General features: G+C 51.6%; 1 protein-coding gene across 8 annotated transcripts in view; it reads left to right on the top strand.

Annotated features, from left to right (window-relative positions):
• The window catches only part of CCDC57 (coiled-coil domain containing 57), a 115,186-nt gene that overhangs the window by 4,018 nt on the left and 85,934 nt on the right, over positions 1 to 25,234 (top strand). For 5 of the 8 annotated variants that reach the window (XR_008515719.2, XR_008515720.2, XM_054537424.2 and 2 more), the window contains exons 2-8: positions 996 to 1,197; positions 7,661 to 8,075; positions 11,200 to 11,308; positions 14,460 to 14,561; positions 15,688 to 15,845; positions 15,997 to 16,071; positions 22,349 to 22,549. Coding sequence is in view for 6 of the 8 variants with exons in the window: in XM_054537424.2 (XP_054393399.2) it covers positions 7,669 to 8,075; positions 11,200 to 11,308; positions 14,460 to 14,561; positions 15,688 to 15,845; positions 15,997 to 16,071; positions 22,349 to 22,549 (1,052 nt within the window). In the remaining 2 variants the exon portion in view is untranslated. The remainder of the gene's footprint in view (positions 1 to 995; positions 1,198 to 7,660; positions 8,076 to 11,199; positions 11,309 to 14,459; positions 14,562 to 15,687; positions 15,846 to 15,996; positions 16,072 to 22,348; positions 22,550 to 25,234) is intronic. The other 3 variants (XM_063718347.1, XM_054537423.2, XM_063718346.1) reach the window with 3 other exon arrangements.

The following is a 25,234-nucleotide window of genomic DNA, read 5'->3' as shown; positions in this document are numbered from 1 at the left end:
ATTTAAGGAGTAGATGACAGGCCGGGTGCAGTGGTTCACACCTATAAGCACGTGGGAAGATCGCTTGAGTTGTAGCTTTTAGATGGGCATTCGAGGCTGCAGTGAGCTGTGATTGGGCCACTGCACTCCATCCTGGGCAACAGAGTGAGACTCTGTTTCAAAACAAAAGAGTGGATTACTGAATCTGGCCTCCCAGAGGGCTGAGCAGTACTCTCTGGAATCCAAGAGGGGCCACAGGAGCTAAATTCAGTACATTTAAAGGTGAGAGGATCATCTGAGGCCAGGAGTTCAAGACCAGCCTGGACAGCATAGTGGAACCCCATCTCTATGAGAAATTAAAAAAAAAATTAACTGGGCATGGTGGTGCCTGCCTGTAGTCCCAGCTACTCAGGATGCTGAGATTGAGTCCTCTGTCCTGAGTACAAAGTGAGTGAGCCACCCCGACCTGCCTTCCAGTCCCAGAAAGTGTCTTATAAGTTAAGGGTATTAGGCCAGGCATGGTGGCTCACGCCTGTAATCCCAGCACTTTGGGAGGCCGAGGTGGGTGAATCACGAGGTCAGGAGTTCAAGACCAGCTTGGCCAAGATGGTGAAACCCCATCTCTACTAAAAATACAAAAATTAGCCGGGCATGGTGGCGGGTGCCTGTAATCCCAGCTACTTGGGAGGCTGAGGCAGGAAAATCGCTTGAACCCAGGAGGTAGAGGTTGCAGTGAGCCAAGATCGCGCCACTGCATTCCAGCGTGGGCAAGAAAGCAAGACTGTCTAAAATAATAATAATAAGTTAAGGGCATTAAATATATTTACACATGGAGGTCATAAAAATATATATATTTCGGCCGGGCGCAGTGGCTCACACCTGCGCCCGGCCCTTTGGCAGGCCGAGGCAGGTGGATCACCTGAGTTTGGGAGTTCCAGACCAGCCTGACCAACATGGAGAAACCCCATCTCTGTGTATTTTTAGTAGATTTTATTTTATGTGTATTTTATTCACAGGTATTTCTGGAAAACTCAAACTGTTTTTCCTCTGCTCTCATACCACAAGAATCATCAGCACAGAAGAAGACTTCTGTGATCAAATGTGGCGGAAGAGGGAGTTTCTCACCAGCACGTGAGCAGTCAGTTCTGCCGCAGACTTGGCGGGTGTCCTTCGGTTCAGTTCCAACACCACCTGCCTGGAGAGAGGTCAGACCACAGGGTGAGGGCTCAGTCCCCAAGACATAAACACCCAACGGGTCCACCCCACCTGCTGCCCAGGCAGAGCCAATTCACCAAGACGAGAATTAAGATAGAGAAAGAGTGAGTCACACAGAGCCGGCTGTGCGGGAGAACGGAGTTTTATTATGACTCAAATCAGTCTCCCCGAGCATTCGAGGATCAGAGTTTTTAAGGATAACTTGGTGTGTAGGGGGCCAGTGAGTTGGAGATAAAAGTGTAGGGAGTCGACGGTGTCCTCTTGTGCCGAGTCAGTTCCTGGGTAGGGGCCACAAGATCAGATGAGCCAGTTTATCAGTCTGGGGGGTGCCAGCTGATCCATGGAGTGCAGGGTCTGCAAAATATCTCAAGCACTGATTGATCTTAGGTTTTACAATAGTGATGTTACCCCAGGAACAATTTGGGGAAGGTCAGAATCTTGTAGCCTGTAGCTGCATGACTCCTAAACCATAATTTCTTTTTTTTTTTTTTATTTTTGAGACAGGGTCTCACTCTGTCACCTAGGCTGGAGTGCAGTGGTGCAATCACGGCTCACTGCAGCCTCAACCTCGTAGGCTCAAGCGATCCTCCCACCTCAGCCTGCCTGGTAGCTGAGACTACAAGCGTGCACCATCACGCCCCAGTTAATTTTTGTATTTTTGGTAGAGGCAGCGTTTTGCCGTGTTGCCCAGGCTGGTCTCGAACTCCTGGGCTCAAGTGATCCAGCCTCAGCCTCCCAAAGTGCTGGGACAACAGGGGCCAGTCACTGCGCCTGGCCCTAAACCATAATTTCTAATCTTTTGGCTAATTTGTTAGTCCTACAAAGGCAGTCTAGTCCCCAGGCAAAATGGGGGTTTGTTTCGGGAAAGGGCTGTTACTGTTTTTGTTTCAAACTATAAACTAAGTTCCTCCTAAACTTAGTTCGGCCTACACCCAGGAATGAACAAGGAGAGCTTGGAGGTTAGAAGCAAGATGGAATTGGTTAGGTCAGATCTCTTTCACTGTCTGAGTTATAATTTTGCAATGGTGGTTCAAAGACTGCCCCGCTTCTGATGCCAGTCACAAGTCCTGGCCTCCGGAACTTCTGACTGACCACTGGCTTCAAGTTGGGGTTCCCACAACCCCCTCTTTGGGTTCGATTGATTTGCTGAGGTGACTCACAGAACCCAGGGAAACACATACGTGTAACAGTTTATTATAAAGGGTATTACAGAGGATACAGATGAGGAGATGCGTAAGGGGAGATATGGGGGAAGAGGCTTCCTGGAGGACCCCCCCCCACCCCACCCACCACTCCCCAGGAAACTCTCCACACCCTGTCCTCTTGGGTTTTTAGGGAGGCTTCCTGAAGTCAGCATTCCTTCCCCCAGGGTAGGGGGTGGGAGCTCTGGGGAGGATCTTATGACCTACAATGGAAAGTCAGGTGAGAGTGGAGACCCCCAGGGTAGGGGGTGGGAGCTCTGGGGAGGATCTTATGACCTACAATGGAAAGTCAGGTGAGAGTGGAGACCCCCAGGGTAGAGGGTGGGAGCTCTGGGGAGGATCTTATGGCCTACAATGGAAAGTCAGGTGAGAGTGGAGACCCCCAGGGTAGAGGTGGGAGCTCTGGGGAGGATCTTATGGCCTACAATGGAAAGTCAGGTGAGAGTGGAGACCCCCAGGGTAGGGGTGGGAGCTCTGGGGAGGATCTTATGGCCTACAATGGAAAGTCAGGTGAGAGTGGAGACCTGGAAGGATTCTGTTCCCTGAGGCCTGACACGCCCAACATTGCAACAAAAGACTGTGACGTGTGAGAGTTATGAGCCAGGAACTGTGCAAGAAAACCATAATGTGTCATTATACCACAACAGGTAAACCTACAACATCACCGTTAGATCAGCTCAGTATTTTTAAAATGAGAAAATCAAAGTGATGGGATGCCCACCCGTGCTGTTCCAGCCCCTGCTAGGAGCCGGCTGGTTCAGGGAACCCCACTGGTTCTCCTGAAAGAGGGTGAACGCACGGTGAGGCCTGCTTGGCCGTGGGTCCCTCCCCTTCTCGGAGGCTTCTCCTGCCACTCCCCAACCTGGAAGCTTCATGTGGTCCTTCTTGAAACCAGGTGTTTGCTGGGGACGCCTGCTGGCCAACAGGCAGATTGCGTCCAGATGCTGAATCCGTGCTTTTGAAAGCCAATTAATCTCAGCCTTGGGGCTTTAGGGATCATCCCGAGATGGGATTTGTACAGAAGCAGGGCAGGCCGTTCTATGATGAGGTCAGAAGGAATGGTGAGCCGAGCCCGGCTGACTTATAGGCCCTTGGTGTGTGGGACTTCTTGTGGGTCCTGAGTGTGATGGATAAAGCGCTGGAGACGCTGGGCTCTCACTGGGTGCTGCACTGAGTCACTTGCTGTGTGGATTTTTCAGGCTGCTCTTCTGTGCAGAGCACAGAGGCCTGGGAGCACCCATCTCACATAGAGGGGGTGGTACGTGCCATCTGCCTGTCCTGGCTGCCTGAAGCTTTTGAAAACAGGGTGACCCGCTGAGTCCTGAGACCTGGTGGGAAGGAACCTCACCCCGTGGGGAGATGGGGGCATGGGGGCCTGGAGTAGCACGTGCACAGGAACTGGCAGATAAAGGCTGCTGTGGGCCTGCAGGGAGCAGCTGGAGCCACGCAGGCTGGGCCACGTCCTCAGTCTGTCTTCATACGCTGTGCCAAGGAAATCGGACTTTATTTTGAAAATGGTGAGGAGTCGCAGGCACATTTGAGGCCAGATAAGATTGCATGATCAGATTCTCAGAAGAGCAACCCCCATGGGTGGCTGTCATCGATGAGTTAAAGAGGCAAGCCCAGTGGCAGGGCACCTGGTACAGGACGGGGGCCACAGGCAGTCCCTCAGAGAAGAGGCCCGTAGACCTCGCAGACCTCAGGCTCTGCAGAGAACCGTTGTCGTGACTCACGGGCACTGTGTGAAGGGTTCTGAGTCATCAGAGATCACAGTGATGTTCCATCATTTAATGTGTATTTGCTGATATTCCAATTCTTTCCCCGTGTGTGCACAGGTGTGTGCATGGCCTCTGTGTACAAAATGTTTCAGTCACCAAGACTGTGCCAGACAGTGGGACTCACTACACCCGACACTAGGGTGATGGCGTTGTGCCAACGTGAGATGGAAGTTAGGAAAGCTTCCCTGCAGTGATGTTCAGGTTGAGGTCCCCGTGGCAGGAGGAGCCTGCCCTGCGGTTAGGAGGAACCTTACAGGCAGAGGGGCACCTGCCACACATCCCAGGCTCTGAGGGCACGTGGCAGCGGCAGGCAGGAACCTGGGGTCCAGATGTCCTCAGTGGAATGGGAAGCCTGGTTAAGCATTTTTTTTTTTTTTTTTTTTTTTTTTGAGATGGAGTCTCTCTTTGTTGCCCAGACCAGACTGCAGTGGCGCGATCTCGGCTCACTGTGAGCTTCGCCTCCCGGGATCACGCCATTCTCCTGCCTCAGCCTCCCGAGTAGCTGGGACTACAGGTGCCCGCCACCTTGCCCGGCTAATTTTTTGTATTTTTAGTAGAGACGGGGTTTCACCGTGTTGGCCAGGATGGTCTCGATCTCCTGACCTCGTGATCCGCCCGCCTCGGCCTCCCAAAGTGCTGGGATCACAGCGTGAGCCGCCCGCCTCGGCCTCCCAGAGTGCTGGGATCACAGGCGTGAGCCGCCCGCCTCGGCCTCCCAAGGTGCTGGGATCACAACGTGAGCCGCCTGCCTCGGCCTCCCAAAGTGCTGGGATCACAGCCTGCGCCGCCGCGCCCAGCCCTGGTTAAGCATTTTTGAAAAGATTCCTTTGGCAGCCAGAAAAGTGGGAGCTCACAGCAGAGGCCAGTTGAGGTCTCTTGTGGTTGCCGAGGTGTGGGCACAAGGTGGGAGACAGCGAGAGGTCAAGGATCATTACACGGGGTGGACGGTGGGGCCGCTGTAGAAGCTGAGGGAGATGAGGAGCAGGAGTGTGGGAGAGCGCTGAGATGGTCGGTAGGGACCCCGTTAGCTCCGGCAATGGGTGGGCACGCAGCAGCTTGGAGGAGCCAGGCCGAGGTGGTCCTGGTGGCGTGATGGGCCTAGGGTGCTGGGCGGGGCTGGGCAGGGGGGTTCATCGCAGGAAGCGTGTGGGATGGAGGAGACTGTCTTTGTTCCAGAGCCTCATCAGAGAAGCGCCGTCTTAGGACCCCCAGGGAGCCCTCGTGCCCCCAGTGGGTGTGCCCTGCTGACCAGCCCTTTCTGGAGGGGCCCACGGGTCTTGCAGCCCCTTACCCACCTCCTCCTTGTGCTTTGTCACGGCCGGTGCTCAGCCTGGCTGTGCCCTTCTGCCCGCTTCCTCTGGGAGTTGGGACTTTGTACAACCATTGCTGTGCCCTGAGATGCAGAGGTGCCCAGAGATGCAGAGGTGCCCGGAGATGCAGAGGTGCCCCGAGATGCAGAGGTGCCCGGAGATGCAGAGGTGCCCCGAGATGCAGAGGTGCCCAGAGATGCAGAGGTGCCCCGAGATGCAGAGGTGCCCGGAGATGCAGAGGTACCCTAAGACAGGCTGGGGCTTCTTTCTGCTCTGGCAGCAGCACCCCGGCCATGTCCCACCAGGCTGGAAGTTTGTGCTTGTCCCCCAACTGGGTGTGGCCCTTTTAGGCCATGCAGTGCCCCTGTGTGGATACCAGAGAAGAGTTGTGGGGGATTTCTGTGTCCAAATTGAGCTCATACTTGGACCCCTAAAGGATTGGGGGCAGCTAGGACCAGCCAGAAGAAACTTTATTTTTTAATAGACCACTTACTGCGGCGTGAAACTCGTGAGTTTGAATGACCCACCCACCACAGCCTCAGAAAATGTTGGGATTACAGGCGAGAGCTACTGTGCCCAGCTTGTTGGTTTTTGTGATTTTTGTTTTTAAATTTTATTTTTTGTAGCACTTTATTTTTATGGTTTTACCAAAATATCAGTCCATGATGAACAAATAAAAGAACAAAAGAATGTACTCTTGGATGGTATATTAGACCATTCTTACATTGCTAGAAAGAAATACCTGATGCTGGGTAATTTATAAAGAAAGGAGATTAATTGGCTCACGGTTCTACCGGCTGTACAGGAAGCATAGCGTTGGCACTAGCTTCTGGGGAGGCCTCAGGAAACTTTTACTCATGGCGGAAGGTGAAGGGGGAGCAGGCACGAAGCAAGAGGGGAGTGTGAGTGGCAGAGAGATGCCACGTGTCACCAGAACTCATTGTCACCACACACTTTGAAATGACCAAATCTCCCCAGAACTCACTGTCACGAAGACGGCCCCAAGCCACGAGGGGTCCGCCCGCATGATCCAAATACCTCCCACCAGGCCCCAGCTCCCGCGTTGGGGATTACAATTCCACACAAGGTTTGGGCAGGGATAAATATCCAAACCATATCAGGTGGTGAATCTTCCAGGAGCAGGGCGTTGGGTGGGAAGGGGCATTGGTTCTGAGGGACTGACCTGCTGTCAGTCCTCACGTAGCCACTTAGCAGCCTTAGTTTTCTCAGCTGTGAAATGGACAGAGTGCTGCGTTGAAGCTATTTTATAGAACCTAGCTCTTATAGCTGGACAAACCATGTTTCCCATCTTTCCTTCCTCTACTTCCTCTGGATTTCTTTTTTTTTATTTAATTTTTTAATTTTTTGGAGAAAAGAGTCTTAGTCTCACCCAGGCTGGAGTGCAATGGTGCGATCTCTGCTCACTGCAACCTCCACCTCCTGGGTTCAAGTGATCCTCCTGCCTCAGCCTCCCGAGCAGCTGGGATCACAGGCATGCACCACCACGCCCGGCTAATTTTTATATTTTTAGTAGAGACGGGGTTTCACCATGTTGGCCAGGCTGGTCTCAAACTCCTGACCTCAGGTGACCCACCCACTTCAGCCTCCCAAAGGGCTGGGATTACAGGAGTGAGCCACTGCGCCTGGCCTTTTTTTTTTTTTTTTTTTTTTTTTTTTTTTTTTTTGACAGAGAGTCTTGCTCTGTCACCCAGGCTGGAGTGCAACCTCCACCTCCTGGGTTCAAGTGATTCTCCTGCCTCAGCCTCCCGAGTAGCTGGGACTACAGGCATGTGCCGCCAAACCAGGCTAATTTTTTGTATTTTTAGTAGAGACGGGGTTTCACCATGTTAGCCAGGCTGGTCTTGATCTCCTGACCTCAAGTGATCCATCCACCTCGGCCTCCCAAAGTGCTGGGATTACAGGCGTGAGCCACTGCACCCGGCCTAATTTTTGTATTTTTAGTAGAGACAGGTTTTTGCCATGTTGGCCACGCTGGTCTTGAACCCCTGACCTCAGGTGATCCTCCTGCCTCGGCCTCCCAAAGGGCTGGGATTACAGGTGTGAGCCACCGTGCCTGGCCGTGGTAACTGTTGATAGGGAATGTGAGGTAGGTACTGTGGTAGGAAAATTAGGGCCCCTCACGGTGCACCCCGAACCTGATTTCTCTTTACTGCAGCGGCCATCATGCTGCCGCTGGGCTCAGAGCCGGCCCTGAATGAGCTGCTGCTTCGCAAGGAGGAGGAGTGGAGGGAGCTGCAGGCCCACCGCACCCAGCTGCAGGAGGCGGCTCTGCAGGACACACGGAGCCAGCTGGAGGAGGCGCAGGGGAAACTGCGGTGCCTGCAAGAGGACTTTGTCTACAACCTTCAGGTGCTGGAGGAGCGGGACCTCGAGCTGGAGCGCTATGACGCTGCCTTCGCCCAGGCCAGGGAGCGGGAGGAGGCCAGGCGGGCAGAGGTGAGCGACCTCAAGATAGAGGCGGCTAAGCTGAGGCAGGCGCTAGCCAGAGAGGCCAGGAAGGTGGAGGAGCTGCAGCAGCAGCAGCAGCTGGCGTGCCAGGAGCATCGCCTGGAGCTGGAGCGCGTCCACAGGTGAGCCGCCGACCGACGCGCCCTCCCGCGCAGCGCCTGGCGGAGGCCCCCACACGCCTCCGGCTCCGTTGTACTGCCCGAGCACTGCCCACTCTCACGGCCCCTCCTCGCGCTGCTGATTCCAGGCCACAGGAGCTGGTCTGTCTGAGTGGCCAAGTGCCTCGTGGCCTCTGAGCATGTGTTTGTTGGGTGAATGTGGATGGATCCTGGAATGCCCTGACTGTCTTTTTCTGGGTTCTGATATAACTCTGAAATTAATGGAGATTGGTTTAAATATTTGGAATTTATTTCATTAGTTATAAATCTATATTAATACATATTTGAATTTATAATGATTTTAATGTGAAGTCTGTAGTAATTTCAAAACTAAATGAGCTGACTTAAGGCAAGTCGACATAAAAACCTAAAGCCTTTGTTGGGGGGCCTGTGGTGGGGCCCCTGGAACTCACCCACATGCCTAGTATCCCCTCAGCTCCACTCACTCAGCCATGCTGTGGAGAGTTTGAGGAGACAGGAAGGAAGGAAGGAGGACAGGCTTCTCTGACAAGATCTTCCATCTCCCACTTCAGAAGCACCGCAGGTTCGTCATAGCACATTAACAGTTAGAGGCCCTTCCTGTGTGATGCATGTGTACAGACGTCAGGAGAGTCGGCTGCATGCTCTGTTTACACTTAACAGGATCCTGGGTACTTTTTTTTATGTTTTATGTATTCTTCTAACATAAGCAGCATTTTTTTTCTTTTTTTTTTTTTTTAAGACGGAGTTTCGCTCTGTTGCCCAGGCTGTATTGCAGTGGCATGATCTCGGCTTGCTGCAACCTCCATCTCCCGAGTTCAAGTGATTCTCCCGCCTCAGCCTCCCACGTAGCTGGGACTATAGGTGCCCACCACCACGTCCGGCTAATTTTTTTTTTTCTTTTGTATTTTTAGTAGAGACGGGGTTTTGCCATGTTGCCCAGGCTGGTCCTGAACTCCTGACCTCAGGTGATCCACTGGCCTTGGCCTCCTGAAGTGCTGGGATAATAGACGTGAGCCACCATGCCTGGCCATAAGCAGCTTTTTAAAGCACTTTTTAAAGCCACAGGAGTAAACTATTCTTATCATAGAAAGTCATTTCTCAGAGAAGGTGCTGTGGTAGAATGGCGAAGGGAAAGCCACCATGGGCAATCTGTTGTGTCATCTCCAGGCCCCAAATAGAGCCGCCCGCACACACTGCTCTGAAATGTGCGTCCAGCACTTCCTGATCGATTTGTGGTGTCTGTCCTTTGTGTCAGTGCGCTGGGTTCTGCCACGCCCTTTTAACTGACCAGCTACCCTCTGTTGTGTGTGTTGGGCCGGTTTGCTCAGAAGGGTCTCAGATGGGTGTGAACCGGCCAACAGGACCACACCAGGTGTTCCTGTCCAGCAGAGAGACCTTCTGCGGCAGGTCAGGTGCAAGGAGAGGAGACCCACATTGGTGGGTGCAGTGCCACTCTGGCTCAGAAGCCCCAACCAGTATTGCGCAGCCAGTATCTCCTGTAGCAGCCCACAGGGATCGCGTCTGCGGTCCCTGCAACAGATGTACCCTGAGAGTCACTGTCTTCTGGGAAGCCCACGGTATTTATGGTTCCTCTATCGCATCTCCCAGCGTGGATAAAAAGTGCCAGTCAGCAGTCATTTGACCCAAGCAGCGCTGCTTGGTAATGTGGTAGACACCCATGTGCCACCTTCCCAGGGTCCAGGGAAAGAGCTAGAGAGTTGAGCTGGAGGTCAGCTTCTCCCTGCGTGGAGGGAGGGTGTCTAGAAGCTCCCGTCCCCAGCATGAAGGCTGGTGCTCAGGCTGCACCTCGTCCGGGCGCCAAGTCCATGCAGGTGCATGCAGTGCTTGGACAGCTGAGGCCCACTTGCCCTCTGTGCGGGTGCTGAGTTTCTCCTAGCTGTTTTCCAAAGTGTTCAGAGCATCCTTTTAAAAGTGCTTTACATTATGTTGTGAGGTATCTCTTCAAGTCTTTTGCTGATTCTTCTCTCCAAGCCTGGGATGTTTTCAGCCATGTTCAGGTACTTTTTCAGTCTGATACTTTTTTTTTTTTTGAGACAGAGTCTTGCTCTGTCGCCCAGGCTGGAGTGCAGTGGCGCGATCTCGGATCACTGCAACCTCTGCCTCTGGGGTTCAAGGGATTCTCCTGCCTCAGCGTCCCGAGGAGCTGTGATTACAGATGTGCGCCACCACGCCCAGATAATTTTTGTATTTTTAGTAGAGATGGGGTTTCACCACGTTGGCCAGGCTGGTCTTGAACTCCTGACCTCAGGTGATCCACCTGCCTTGGCCTCCCAAAGTGCTGGAATTACAGGCGTGACCCACCGCACCCGGCCTGCTATAGCTTTTTCTTTGCTGAGATTTGTTTTTCCATTTGCTTTACTAGATTACTTGAAGTGCTTTTATAATGACTGCTGTAGCATCCTTATTGAAGAATTCCAGCGTCTGTGTCATCTTGGTGTTGGCATCTACCTATTATTTTTTCTCCTTTAAGCTCAGATCTTTCTTTTTTTTCCTTTTTCTTTTTCTTTTTTTTGAGACGGAGTCTCGCTCTGTCGCCCAGGCTGGAGTGCAGTGGCACGATCTCGGATCACTGCAAGCTCCGCCTCCTGGGTTCACACCATTCTCCTGCCTCAGCCTCCCAAGTAGCTGGGACTACAGGCGCCTGCCACCACGCCCGGCTAATTTTTTGTATTTTTTTTTTAGTAGAGACAGGGTTTCACTGTGTTAGCCAGGATGCTGTCGATCTCCTGACCTTGTGATCCGCCCACCTCGGCCTCCCAAAGTGCTGGGATTACAGGTGTGAGCCACTGCGCCTGGTCAGATCTTTCTGGTTTTTGGTTGTCAAGTTTTTTTTTTTTATTGTATCCTGGACATTTTGGGTTTTATGTTGTGAGACTCTGGGCCCTATTTAATTTCCTCTTTTATAGATGGGTGTAGCATGCTGGTCCAGGTGGGGCTGGAAGTTCTGCTACCCTGTGGGTCCTGCTGAAGCCACCCCTTCATAAAAGCAAAGCACCAACTTTCACATGTCAAGTGCACCTTGAAAATGTATTACCTTTGCTGAATATTTGGTATGGCTTTTCTTAATGCTGTTTTATTACCATAGTGACAAGAATGGTGAGATCGACCACCACCGGGAACAGTATGAAAATCTAAAATGGACGCTGGAGAGAAAACTTGAGGAGCTCGACGGTGAGCTTGCTCTACAGAGACAGGTAGAGCCTCTGGGTCGGCCCCTTCCTGGGTGCTTTCCCTGCCTGCCCACTGTGAAACTGAAATCATATAGGGCTGAGGAAAAGACAACCATTTGGTTCATTGCCTGCATTCTCCTTGGGAGTAAAATGGGGTCACTGGGGCAGATGCCACTCTGGGATGGTCTGCAGGGAAACAGGGTGGGGTGTCTACATGCAGCCACCTCCACAGTGTTTCCTTGTTTCCTTTCCTCATGGATTAGTCAGGGTTCTCCAGGGAAACAGGCAATAGGAGATGTGTAGATATATAGGAGATAAATTGTAGGAATTCACTCACGCAGTTACGGAGGCCAAGAAGTCCCACAGTTTGTCATCTGCAAGCTGGAAAACCTGGGAAGCTGGTGGTGTAATTCAGCCCAGGGGCAAAGGCCTGAGCACCAGGGAGCCACTGATGTGAGTCCTGGTCCAGCTCTGAAGGCCCAAGATGCAGGAGCCCAATGTCCAAGGGCAGGAGAAGGCGAGTGTCTCAGCTCAAGCAGAGAGAGCGAGTTCACCCTTCCTTGCATTTCGTTCTATTCAGGCCCTCAGTGGATTGAATGACGCCCATCCACAGTAGGAGGGCTAGTCTCTTCTGGAAACACCCTTGCAGACACTCCCAGAAATAATTTTTTACCAGCCATCCGGGCAGCCCGTAGCCCAGTCGTTTGACACATGGAATTAACCAGCACACCTCAGAAATGATGAAACTTTTAAATTTATTTTTAGAAAAGTATAATTTTAAAAACATGAATTATTTACTATAGAAAGGAATTTGGAATTCAATTATGGTAAGTTTAAAAACAGATGCTTCAACTGAAAAGTGGCGGTCACCGAATTTCTCCTCAGGGTTGTGGAAACTCAGCCTACACCTCCAAGAGACTCAGCTGTGCTGGGGTTTTGTTGAAAGACACCCTATAGATTTATATCCAGAGACCACAGTCAGAGGTGCTGCCACTGTGTGCATATGTGACAAGCGGCTGCATCTCTGCAGGTTTACGTGTGATAAGGGGCTGTACCTGTGCAGGTGCAGGTGTCACGAGGGGCTGTGTCTCTGCAGGTGCAGAAGTCACGAGGGGCTGTGTCTCTGCAGGAGTCACGAGGGGCTGCGTCTCTGCAGGTGCAGGAGTCATGAGGGGCTGCATCTCTGCAGGTGCAGGAGTCATGAGGGGCTGCGTCTCTGCAGGTGCAGGAGTCATGAGGGGCTGCATCTCTGCAGGTGCAGGTGTCACAGGCTGCGTCTCTGCAGGTGCAGGTGTCACGAGGGGTTGCGTCTCTGCAGGAGTCACGAGGGGCTGCATCTCTGCAGGTGCAGGAGTCACTAGGGACTGCGTCTCTGTAGGTGCAGGTGTCACGAGGGCTGCGTCTCTGCAGGAGTCACAAGGGGCTGCATCTCTGCAGGAGTCACAAACGGCTGCATCTCTGCATGTGCAGGAGTCACAAGGGGCTGCATCTCTGCAGGAGTCACAAGGGGATGCATCTCTGCAGGTGCAGGAGTCATGAGGGGCTGCATCTCTGCAGGAGTCACGAGGGGCTGCGTCTCTGCAGGTGCAGGAGTCACGAGGGGCTGCATCTCTGCAGGAGTCACGAGGGGCTGTGTCTCTGCAGGTGCAGGAGTCACGAGGGGCTGCATCTCTGCAGGAGTCATGAGGGGCTGCGTCTCTGCAGGTGCAGGAGTCACGAGGGGCTGCGTCTCTGCAGATGTCCTGAGGGGCTTCTTCTATGAAGGTGCAGGTGTGATGAGGGGCTGCATTTATGCAGGTGCAGGTGTAATAAATGGCTCTGTCTATGCAGGTAGGTGTAAGTGTTACTAGAAGCTGTGTCTATGGGGGTGTCATGAGGGGCTGCGTCTGTGCAGGTGCAGCAGTGATGAAGGGCTTTGTGCAGGTGTGGCAGGGTCCCCTCTCTGGTCCTGTCGGAGGTTGGGAGCTTGGTTGTAGTAGGATGGGCCAGTGTGTCACGAATTTGCCGCAGTCAGGTCAGCAGAGAAGGAGGCCACGCTCATGTCATGATGGGCCCTCGTGTGGACTGTTCAGTTGTCCCCGGAAGTGCTGAGCTCACTCCTGTTGTTCACAGGTCCCTGAGGCTGCTTCTGAAATGGCCTGCAGAGGACTTTCTCTTGGAATTCTCAGAGACCAAAGAGCTTTATTGATTATGGGTGAGTTTGAGAACAGCCGGAGTTCTTTAGGCATGAAGCCAGCGTCTAAAATCTGTGGTCAATAAGAGACCAGTGGTGACTTTTCTAAGTAATGAGGCTTCCTCAAGTGGCTCCAAAGTCACTTCCAAAGAAGGAGTCTGAGGAGGATCCAGCTGTGGGTGGTCCTGCCCAGCAGGTGGGGGACTCTTGGCAGCATTTGGGGACAGTGGCGATTTGTGGCTAGTTGTAGTTGGCAGGGCGCAGCCATTCTTGTCAGGGTTTCTGGCTGGGCTGTGACTATGACTGACTTCCCAGGCTGTCCATGCCGAATTTCTCAGACTCAGCAGGGCTCATTCAGAGAGAGCCGTCTCAGACGTTGGGGACATGGATTTTTTATCATGTTCAGATAGTATCCTTGTCTCTGGAAAGAAGGAAACGTGATGTTTTAACATAGCAGCTTTGGTTACTAGGGGAAATTTGGGCGGCACACATCTGGTGTGGTTCTGGGCAGTCTGATCCTGTGTGGGCTCTGGGATGCTGGCACTGGCTGTCAGGAAGCTCTGTTCTACTGCCGGCATCTCAGCCTTTTAGTTACTAAGCTAGGGTCTTATGTGCCTGTCAGTTTAATGGTTTCCTTTGCTCTGATCTGATTTCTTGTCTCTTGTTTTGGAAGATTTGGTGTTTGTTATTGTTAGAGGTAGAATTGACTCAATGGAGATAAGGATTTTTCTTTTTTTCTTCTTTTTTTCCTGTAGCGACAGGGCCTCACTGTGTTGCCCAGGCTGGTCTTGAATTCCTGGGCTCAAGCGATCCTCCCGCCTCGGCCTCCCAGAGTGCTGTTACCAGTGTCACTGACCCCAGCTTCTCTCCTAGACAGTGTGTGTGGTCCTTCTCTGTTAAACACTGTATCCTGCTCACCTCTGGATCCCACCTCCCAGGACGTGGGTGGGGGTCTTTGCTGGGTTCCCACTGTTCTTTCATCATGAAACCTGTTTGTTCCAGGAGCTGCTGCTGGAGTTTGAATCGAAAATGCGGAAGAGGGAGCACGAATTCCGTCTGCAGGCTGACAACATGAGCAACACAGCCTTGTCCCGGGAGCTTAAGGTAACTGGGGGCACCCTTGGGTCGTGAAGGTTTTTCGGTTTTTCCTTGGTCAGGTGTGGTGGCTCACACATGTCATCTCAGCACTTTGGGAGGCCAAGGCAAGAGGATCCCTTGGGCCCAGGAGTTCAAGACCAGTGAGCAGGTAGGCCATGTGGATGCTCTGTGCCCCATGGCAGGGTGGGCACTCCCATCAAAGGTGGGCACCAGGTGCCAGTTCACCTCTGCCTGCATCTGCTGTGTGAGTTGGTCACAGCCCTGGACTCCTGCCCGTGGTGGGCATCACAGTACGCAGATCAGTAGGAAAAGCAAGAGCTGAGTCTCGATGCCCGCCCATGCCGGGCGCAGCCCAGTCCTCGTGTCAGCGGGCTTGGGTGCAATAGCCGTCGTCACCACCCGTGGCTTACGGGCTGGGAGACAGGCCCAGGAAGGTACCGAAGAGCTCAGTGTGCAGCTGGGATGCAAGTGGCTTGCTCAGCACTGAGCCCCTTCCTAGACCCCTGGCTTTGTGTTTAATTTCCTTATTTAAATAACTTGCAAATTATGTGCTAAGAAATGAAGTGCAGTTAAATTGGTCTATCGGGCTTGGACATGTATGGGGCACCCTAATAGACTGATTTTTGGTGGGGTACTGAGTGCTGTCAGGGGGTCAATGGAGGCCAGGCACGGTGGCTCACACCTGTAATCCCAGCACATTGGGAGGCCGAGGCGGGTGGATCACCTGAGGTCAGGAGTTCGAGACCAGCCTGGCCAACGTGGGGAACCCTGTCTCTACTAAAAATACAAAAATTAGCTGGGTGTGGTGGTGAGTGCCTGTAATCCCAGCTACTCGTGAGGCTAAGGCAGGAGAATTGCATGAACCCAGGAGGGGGAGGTTTCAGTGAGCCAAGATCACGCCGTTGCACTCCAGCCTAGGCAACAGAGCAAGACTCTGTCTCCAAAAAGAAAAAAAAAAAAAGGTCATTGAGTCTCGTTTGAGTTGTGTTAGGACATTCTCACTGTTTTACTGCTTCTTGAATTTTCATTTTTCTTCTCCCTCCCAATCCTGATAAAATGGCAGTATGTACCCCTAATGCCTCAATGTCTTCTAATTATCGCCTCATTTTGAACTCTTTTTTATCATTCAAAGGTTAAACTACTGCACAAAGAGCTGGAGGCTCTGAAGGAAGCCGGGGCAAAGGCTGCAGAGAGTCTGCAGAGGGCAGAGGCCACCAACGCCGAGCTGGAGAGGAAGCTCCAGAGCCGAGCCGGGGAGCTCCGGGACCTGGAGGCCATGAGCTGCGCCCGGTGCGCGAGTCCTTCGTCTCCCGAGGCGTGCTCTGTGGCAGCCTCGCAGGCCGGGACCGGAGTCTGGGGGATTCTACCTTTTCTGCTCATTCCAGGCTGGTCTTTGCTTTCATCTCACTTGCTCCTTCCATAAATATTTGTTTCTTTTCAGGGTAAAGGACTTAGAGGATAAACTTCACTCTGTGCAGCTAACCAGGAAGAAGGAAGAGGAAACATTTAAGAGGAAGTGAGTGTTTCGGCTCCCAACATCATGCAGCATGTCAGTGGCCCCAGGAGAGGAGGGAAGTGGAACCATTGTGCTGATGGCCCAGGGAGCAGAGGATCCCACTCTGGGGGTCGGACCTGGGAGCCCACTGCTTTGGATTTCTTTCTCTTTCTTTTTCTTCTTTTCTTTCTTGCTTGCTTGCTTTCTTGCTTTCTTGCTTGCTTTTTTTTTTTTTTTTTTGACAGGGTCTTGCTCTGTGCCCAGGCTGGATTGCTGTGGTGTGATCTTGGCTCACTGCATCCTCCCCTCCCGGGTTCAAACAATTCTCGTGTCTCAGCCTCCCAAGTAGCTGGTACTATAGGCATGCACAACCACGGCTGGCTAATTTTTGTATTTTTAGTAGAGACAGGGTCTCACCATGTTGGCCAGGCTGGTCTTGAATTCTTAGCCTCAAATGACCCGCCCACCTCTTTGGCCTCCCAAAGTGCTGCAATTGTAGGCATGAGCCGCCACACCCAGCCTTGCTTTGGATTTCTGTTTGTGCTCTGGACTTTCTCAGTGATGTTTAGACTTCTTAGTGCTGTAAATCGTAGAACTTGGACTAGGTGCAGTGGGAAGATCATGTAAGCCTGGGTGATGGAGGCTGCAGTGAGCCATGATTGTGCCACTGTACTCCAGCCTGGGACATAGAATGAGACCCTGTCTCAAAAACAAAACAAAACACAGAATTTTTAATACCTGGCTGGGCGCGGTGGCTCAGGCCTGTAATCCCAGAATGTTGGGAGGCCGAGGCAGGTGGATCACTTGAGGTCAGGAATTCGAGACCACCCTGACCAACATAGTGAAACCCCATCTCTACTAAAAATACAAAAATTAGTTGGGCATGGTGGTGCGTGCCTGTAATCCCAGCTGCTCGGGAGGCTGAGGCAGGGAATCGCTTGAACCCGGGAGGTGGAGGTTGCAGTGAGCCAAGATCACACCACTGCATTCCAGCCTGGGTGACAGAGCGAAACGCCGTATCAAAAAAAAAAAAAAAAAAAAAAAAATTAACACCTAAGTTAGAAGTTAACTTTTAAAACTTCAAGGCTTTACTTACTGAGTTTATCAGTTTTAGATTGTAGCCATTCTACTTTGGTGATACAGTCACCTTTATTTTTTAAACTATTGTAGGAAAAGAATTTTCTTCCCTTGGATCTAAAACGATCAAGTTCTAAAGAGCCCTTTTCCCACTGAAATGGATTTACTGGGCTGGGCGCAGTGGCTCACGCCTGTAATCCCAGCACTTTGGGAGGCTTAGGCAGGCGGATCACACAGTCGGGAGATCAAGACCATCCTGGCTAACACAGTGAAACCCCGTCTCTACTAAAAATAAAAAAAAAATTAGCCGGACACGGTGGCAGGTGCCTGTAAGTCCCAGCTACTTGGGAGGCCGAGGCAGGAGAATGGTGTGAGCCTGGGAGGTGGAGCTTGAAGTGAGCCGAGATCGCGCCACTGCACTCCAGCCTGGGAGACAGAGCAAGACTCCGTCTCAAAAAAAAAGAAATGGTTTTTATTACTCAGCATGGGTCATGTGACCCCAGGCAGAGCAGCAGCAGGTTCTGTGTGCCTGGCATTGCCAGGTATCATGGGATACCCAGAAAGTAGCCATCATGGTGGTCCCAGGGCAGTGGCCGTGGCAAAGCAATTGGAGAATCCACCTTACAAGCTGAAAGGCAGTGAGGTCAAGATGGGATGGAGCCAGGCAGGCTCCGAGAGGGACAGGGCCGAGTGGGGCAGCTTTGCTGAGGAGGGGAGCTCAGGCCACAGGGTCTGGTAGGGCAGGCCAGTGAGTTCAGCTGGGAGGATCCTAGGCCTGGGGGCCTTCAGTGGGACCCCATGAACCCGCGCAGGGGCAGCCTGTATGTCAGCTCCCACAGGTCATTTCCTTTTTCTTTTCTGAAGAAACGTTGTGACTATAAAAAACACGTAGGCTGCTTAGGAAGATACCATGTAATGACAACAGGTGATGGACAGTGACTCAGGCGATTTTTCTTGCATTTTTTATTGACATGATATTTGTGCAGTTTGTATAAATCAAGAAGAACTTCAAGGACACTGTCTTTGCTGTTTCTAATCAGATCTGCAGTGGGAAGCTGCTTTCCAGCCTGCTGTGCAGACCCTACTGGTGGCAGTGAGAGAGGGTTGTGCCCTCAGCTGGCTGGCATTGTGAGGGCACCCATCAGGGTTCTCATACCTAGATGAGGAAACTGAGGCAGAGTCGAGCCCAAACAGACACAGTGCAGATGGCAGTGGTGCAGGACTGCTTGCTTAGCTGCACCGTGTGGCCATGACGAAGCTGGACAAACACTGTTTCTCTTCGTGTGTTTTTAGTCTACACCTGGCATTTTTCAAAATCATAAATTGAAATACAGTTGATGCTTAAACAGTGGGGGGGTTAGGGGCATCTAGCCCCATGAGGTCAAAAATTCACATATAACTTTTCACTCCCCAAAAACTTAACTACTAAGAACCTACTGTTGACCAGAAGCCTTACTGATAACACAGTTGATTAACACACACTGGGCATGTTGTGTGTATTCTATGCTGATTCTTAAAGTAATGTTAGCTAGAGGAAAGAAAATGTCATTAAGATAATCACACAGCACTTTGGGAGGCTGAGTCAGGGGGATCACTTGAGGTCAGGAGTTTGAGATCAGCCTGACCAACATGGTGAAACCCCGTCTCTATGAAAAATACAAAATTAGCCGGGCGTGGTGGTGCACGCCTATAATCCCAGCTACTTGGCAGGCTGAGGCAGGGGAATCACTTGAACCCGGGAGGTGGAGGTTTCACTGAGCCGAGATCGTACCACTGTATTCCAGCCTGGGCGACAGAGTGAGACTCTGTTTCAAAAAAAAAAAGTCATAAAAAAGTAGAAGTAGGTTGGGCACGGTGGCCCACACCTATAATCCTAGTACTTTGGGAGGCCGAGGCAGGTGGATTGCTTCAGCTTGGGAGTTCAAGACCAGCCTAGGCAACATAGCAAAACCCCTCCTCTACAAAAAATACAAAACATTAGCCAGGTGTGACGGCTCACGCCTGTAGTCCCAGCTACTTGGGGGATTGAGGCAGGAGGATCACTTGAACCTGGGACGTGGAGCCTGCAGTGAGCCGAGGTGGTGCCACAGCACTCTACCCTGGGAGACAAAGTGAGACCCCGTCTTAAAAAAAAGAAATCTTAGAAAATATGTTTACTGTTTGTTAAGTAGAAGCGGATCATCTTATAGCTCTTCATCCTCATCCTCTTCGCATTGAGGAGGTTGAGGAGGAGGCAGAGGATGGGCTGTCTCTCGAGTGGCAGAGGTGGAGGAGGTGGAAGGGAGAGCAGGAGAGGCAGGTACCCTTGGTGTAACTTGACAGAAACACATTGTAATTCCATCTGACTTTTTTACTTTTTCCTTTCCCTAAAAATGTTCCTATACGGTGCCAATCCCGCTTTCACACTTGAGTCTCAGTGCCCATGTCATAGTTCCAAGTGGTAAAAAGTCAAGGCAGGCGTGAGTGATGGGAGCCCTTCTGCAGGAGTGTCTGTCTGATGCCAGTTTCTTTTCTGGCACTGCTTCTTCTACATCTGTTTCCTCATCATCTGGTGCCGGTTCAGAAGCACTCATCCCCATTGAGTTGTCTCCTGTTCATTCCTCTGCTGTGGGGTCAGCTCTGGGGTTTCTCCAAGATCCATGCTGTGAAATCCTTCACCCTGCACCCTGACCTTTTTTTTTTTTTTTTGCCGTATTGCAACTCATGATTTACTTGATTGGCACCATTGGACATCCTGTGAAGTCAGGCACGACATCTAGACACAGCTTTCTTCATCAGGAATTTATTATTTGGGCTTGATGGCTTCCGTGGCTTTTTCTATAGCAACGATGGCTTCAGTGGTGGAAGCCTGCCAGGCTTTCAGGATGTTCTTCTCTCTGGGGGGTTTTCGGCCACAGCATTGGCATCCTCTCCAAAGAGCGTCATGTGTAGTGAGCCTTAAGGTCCGTATGGCCTCTCATAAAGGCTGAATTAGAGGCATCGTGTCTGGGGGCAAGCAGACGACGTCAACACCTTGTTGTTGAACTCATGGGTTCTGGGTGGCAAGAGGCAGTGTCCATTATCAAAAGAACTTTTTTTTTTTTTTTTTTTTTTTGAGACAGAGTCTCACTCTGTTGCCCAGGCAGATGGTGTAGTGGTGCAATCTCAGCTCGCTGCAACCTCCGCCTCCTGAGTTCAAGCAATTCTCATGCCTCAGCCTCCCAAGTAGCTGGGAGTACAGGCGTGCACCACTACACCTGGCTAATTTTTGTATTTTTAGCAGAGATGGAGTTCGCCATGCTGGCCAGGCTGGTCTCAAACTGTTGTCCTCAAGTGGTCAACGCACCTTGGCCTCCCAAAGTGCTGTGATTACAGGGGTGAGCCACCACACCCAGACTGGATTAATGTGTTTTAGAATGGCCAGCAGCTGCAGACCTGTCTTGCAAATGCATGACTTTCCTCTGCTCACTTCCAGCATCACTGATGGCCGTTTGAATAGGTCCCATGGTGTTATCGAAGGTTTACAGTATTACACTAAACACAATGAGAAATAGGTAAGAACCTTGAGAAGTCACTCTATGCTGGGATATGAAGAACCTTGAGAAGTCACTCTATACTGGGATATGCAATTTACTGGAGAGACAAACTGCTCACATGGAGATGATTAGTGTCTCATCATTTTTTTTTTTATTTGAGACGGAGTTTCACTCTTATCACCCAGGCTGGAGTGCAGTGGCGCAATCTCAGCTCACTGCAACCTCCGCCTCCTGGGTTCAAGTGATTCTCCTGCCTCAGCCTCCCCAGTAGCTGGGATTACAGGCGCATGCCACCACGCCCGGCTAGTTTTTGTATTTTTAGTAGAGACAGTTTCTCCATGTTGGTTGGGCTCGTGGTGCGATCTCAGGTCACTGCAACCTCTGCCTCCTGGGTTCAAGCGATTCTCCTGCCTCAGCCTCCTGAGTAGCTAGGATTACAGGGATGCGCTACCACGCCTGGCTAATTTTTGTATTTTTTTTAGTGGAGACCGGGTTTCACCATGTTGGCCAGGCTGGTCTCGAACTCCTGACCTCAAGCAATCCGCCCTCCTGGGCCTCCTAAAGTGCTGGGATTACAGGCATGAGCCACTGCGCCCAGCCAAGAATGATTTTAAATCATCCGTCAGCTCATAATTGAATGAGCTTCTTCAACTTGGTGGAAGCAGAGAGCTGGGGTTGGCCTTGCCAAGGGGCCTGAAACCCAGTCAGCAGAGCTGTTCACTCTCTCAGTCCTGGTAGGGTTAGATCAAAGACTTCACTGAGATGGCTTACATAACATTACATATACCTGATAGCAGTCTACTTAGTAGAACCTGATATGCTCAGAGGGTAGGAAGTCAACACGTAAATCTTCTTTTTAAAATTTTTATTTATTTAATACTCTTGCTAATGTGGTTTCTTTTTGAGACAGGGTCTCACTGTGTCACTCAGGCTGGAGTGCAGTGGACCATCACGGCTCACTGCAGCCTCGACCTCCCATGCTCCGGTGGTCCTCCCACCTCAGCCTCCCGAGTAAATGGGACTATGGGCACCCGCCACCATAAAGGCTAATTTTTGTATTTTTCGTAGAGGGTGTTTTGCCATATTGCCCAGGCTGGTGGTCTTCAACTCCTGGGCTCAAGCTATCCACCTGCCTCTGCCTCCTAAAGTGCTTCGGTTACAGGCATGATCCACTGCGCCTGGCTGCTAACATAATATTTTTAAAGTAAAATCTTTTTGCCAGGCAAAGTGGTGTGGCCTATAAGCCCAATTACTTGGGAAGCTGAGGTGAGAGGATTGCTTGAGTTCAAGGCCAGGCTGGGCAACACAGCAAGACTTTGCCTCTAATTGGAAAATCAATAGGTGGGGTGTGGTGTGGCTCAGTAGACCTGGCTGGCTGCCAGGATGCAAGGCAATGTGCATCTACCTTTTTTTGCTTTCGCAGTTGATCGGATCAAACCGTGCTCTATGCACCTCCTTTTGGTGTCCTTCTCTGGGAGGCTGTGGGCTCTGGAGGGCAGGCCAGGGGCCTGGCATCTAAAAGTGGCTTGGTCCATGTTAGCCTGCGAGGAATGAGGAACAGGTGGCCAGGTGGCTGCTGTGAAGCCTTGAGGTGGACATACAGCAGCACCTGTGCACGACACAGGGCAATGAACGCCTTCAAAGAGGGTCTGGGGCCTGGGTGTTGGGGGCCGGGTGAGTACCATGGGACACTCACTATGTTTCAGGCATGAGGAGCTCGACCGTCTGGCCAGGGAGAAGGATGCGGTGCTGGTGGCGGTGAAGGGAGCCCACGTGGACCAGCTGCAGGAGCTGCAGGCCAGGGTTCTGGAGCTGCAGGCCCACTGCGAGACCCTCGAGGCGCAGCTCCGCAGGGCAGAGTGGAGACAGGCTGACACCGCCAAGGAGAAGGACGCTGCCATTGACCAGTGAGTGTGTGCTTGGCTCCACCCAGAGGGTGAGGGCAGGGATGGCCGTGGCTGTGCTGACCTGGGCCCACTGGTGCCAGACCACAGGAAAGGGGGCCAGGCAGCAGACGGAGTGGCTTCTGTAGCTCTCAGTCACTTTTCTTAATCACTCTTTTTGGTTTTTTTTTTTTTGCCTTTTCTTTATTTTTGAAATTGTGTAGTTTCTATGTATGTATGCATTCATCTATTTATAGTAAGATATGCATAACATAAAATTAGCCATTTTAGCCATTTCTTAGTGTACAGATCAGTGGCAGTGGCATTAGGCACATTCACGTTGTTGTAAAACCATCACCACTGTCATCTCCAGAACTTTCCATCTTCCCATTACACACCAACGCCTCCCCCACCCCCGCCAGCTCCCCCACCAACCCCCGCCAGCTCCCCCCAGCCCCGCCAACTCCCTGCCCCGACTCTTGCCAGCTCCCCCGCAACCCCTGCCAGCTCCCCACTGCCGAGCCCCGCCAGCTCCCCCCGACCCCCGCCGGCTCCCCCGACCCCCACCAGCTCCCCCCGACCCCCGCCAGCGACCCCCACGCCGAGCCCTGCCAGTGACCCCCGACCCCCACCAGCTCCCCCCGACCCCCGCCAGCGACCCCCACGCCGAGCCCTGCCAGCGACCCCCGACCCCCGCCAGCTCCCCCCTGAGCCCTGCCAGCTCCCCCTGACCCCCGCCAGCTCCCCCTCGAGCCCCACCAGCACCCCCCAACCCCCGCCAGTGCCCCCCACTGATCCCTGCTGGCTCCCCCCGAGCCCCACCAGCCCCTGGCCACCTCCATTCTACTTGCTGATTCTATGGATTCGACCGGGCTGGGGACCTCCTGTAAGTTGGAATCATGCAGTATTTGTCCTTTTGGGACTCGCTTATTTCACTTGGCATAATGTCCTCAAAGTTTGTCCACATTTTAACATGTGTCAGAATTTTTTCCTTTTCTCTGAATTTTTAAATTGTGGTAAAATAACACATAACATAAAATTTACTATCATAACCATTTTCCTCCTTTATTTCTTCTTTTTCTTTTCTTTCATCTTGACTTTTTTTTTTTTTTTTTTTGAGATGGAGTCTGGCTCTGTTACCCAGGCTGGAGTGCAGTGGTGCAATCTTGGCTCACCGCAACCTCCACTTCCCGGGTTCAAGCGATTCTCCTGCCTCAGCCTCCCAAGTAGCTGGCATTATGGGCATGTGCCACCATGCCCGGCTAATTTTTTGTATTTTAGTAGAGACGGGGTTTCACCACATTGGCCAAGATGGTCTCCATCTCCTGACTTTGTGATCCCCCTGCCTCGGCCTCCCAAAGTGCTGGGATTACAGGTGTGAGCCACCGCCCCCGGCCTCTTTTCTTTTTTTGAGACAGGGTCTTACTCTGTTGTCTAGGCTTGAGTGCAGTGGTGCGATCACAGCTTGTTGTAGCCCTGACCTCATGGGCTCAAGTGATCCTCCCGCCTCAGCCTCCCCAGTAGCTGGAACTACAGGTGTGCACCACCATGCTCAGCTAATTTTTGTATTTTTTGTAGAAACGAGGTTTCTCCATGTTGCCTAAACTGGTTTCAAACTCCTGGACCCAGGTGACCCTCCCACACTGGCCTCCCAAAGCGCTGGGATGGGGGAAATGGCTCTTAGAACTACACAGTACCGGGAAGTTAAGGGCTTATTCAGGATAGTTTCTCTAGGTTCAGCATGCTGTTTTGTTGTTTGATCAGTCAGATTCAAGCAGAGTGGTTGAAGACACCATGCATGGGAGGCACCTAAAGCCTCTGTGATCGGTGTGCGGGGTGAGAGGGGCCGCAGGTGCTTCCATTTTCCAGGTAGTGCGGCTGAGGTGACTGGGCCTCACCACTCCTGTGCACCTAACCTTGGCCCCCTGTTGCAGTCTTAAGCTAAATGTTGTTCTTGAATGTCTTTTGTTTTCTGTCCATAAATACTCTGCTCATTGAGAATTATTACTACACATATGCAGTATTATTTTGGCAGTAAGAAACAGACTGCTACATTCTAAAGCTAGTATCTTTCCTCTTTTACTTCTGGGGAGTTCAGCTATCATTCGGATCCCATGATCCCAAGTATGAGCTGGCATTAAATGATGACCTCGGCTGAGCACAGTGGCTCACACCTCTAATCCCAGCACTTTGGGAGGCCGAGGCAGGAGGATCACTTGAGCCTGGGCAACAAAACAAGACCCTATGTCTACCCAAAAAAAAGTTAGACAGGTATGGTGGCACTCACCTATATAGTCCTAGCTACTCAGAAGGCAGAGCAAGACACTGTCTCTAAAAAAATAATTTTTTAATTAAAAAAAATAGAAATAAGTGATAGCTGTATTTATTTCAGTTCCTTTTTATCTTTTTTAAAATGAAGTAGAGAGGGGGTCTCCCCATGTTGCCCAGGATGGTCTCAAATTCCTGGACTTAAGTGATCCTCCCATCTCAGCCTCCCAAAGTGCTGGAATTATAGGCATGAGCCACTGTGCCTGGCCAGCTTTGTACTTCTTAATAGGTTTTTCAGCAGTTTTGTGCTGGTTTGTAGTTTGGAAATACAGAGAAAACCTGTAGGATTAACAGGAGAGCATTTTTTTCTTCCTTTTTTTTTTGTGACAAGGTCTCACTCTGTCACCCAGGCTGGAGTGCAGTGGCATGATCTCGGTTCAC

The sequence above is a fragment of the Pongo abelii genome, chromosome 19 (genome assembly GCF_028885655.2).
Source record: "Pongo abelii isolate AG06213 chromosome 19, NHGRI_mPonAbe1-v2.0_pri, whole genome shotgun sequence".
Lineage (NCBI taxonomy): Eukaryota > Metazoa > Chordata > Mammalia > Primates > Hominidae > Pongo > Pongo abelii.
This window is presented reverse-complemented; position numbering and strand designations above follow the sequence as displayed.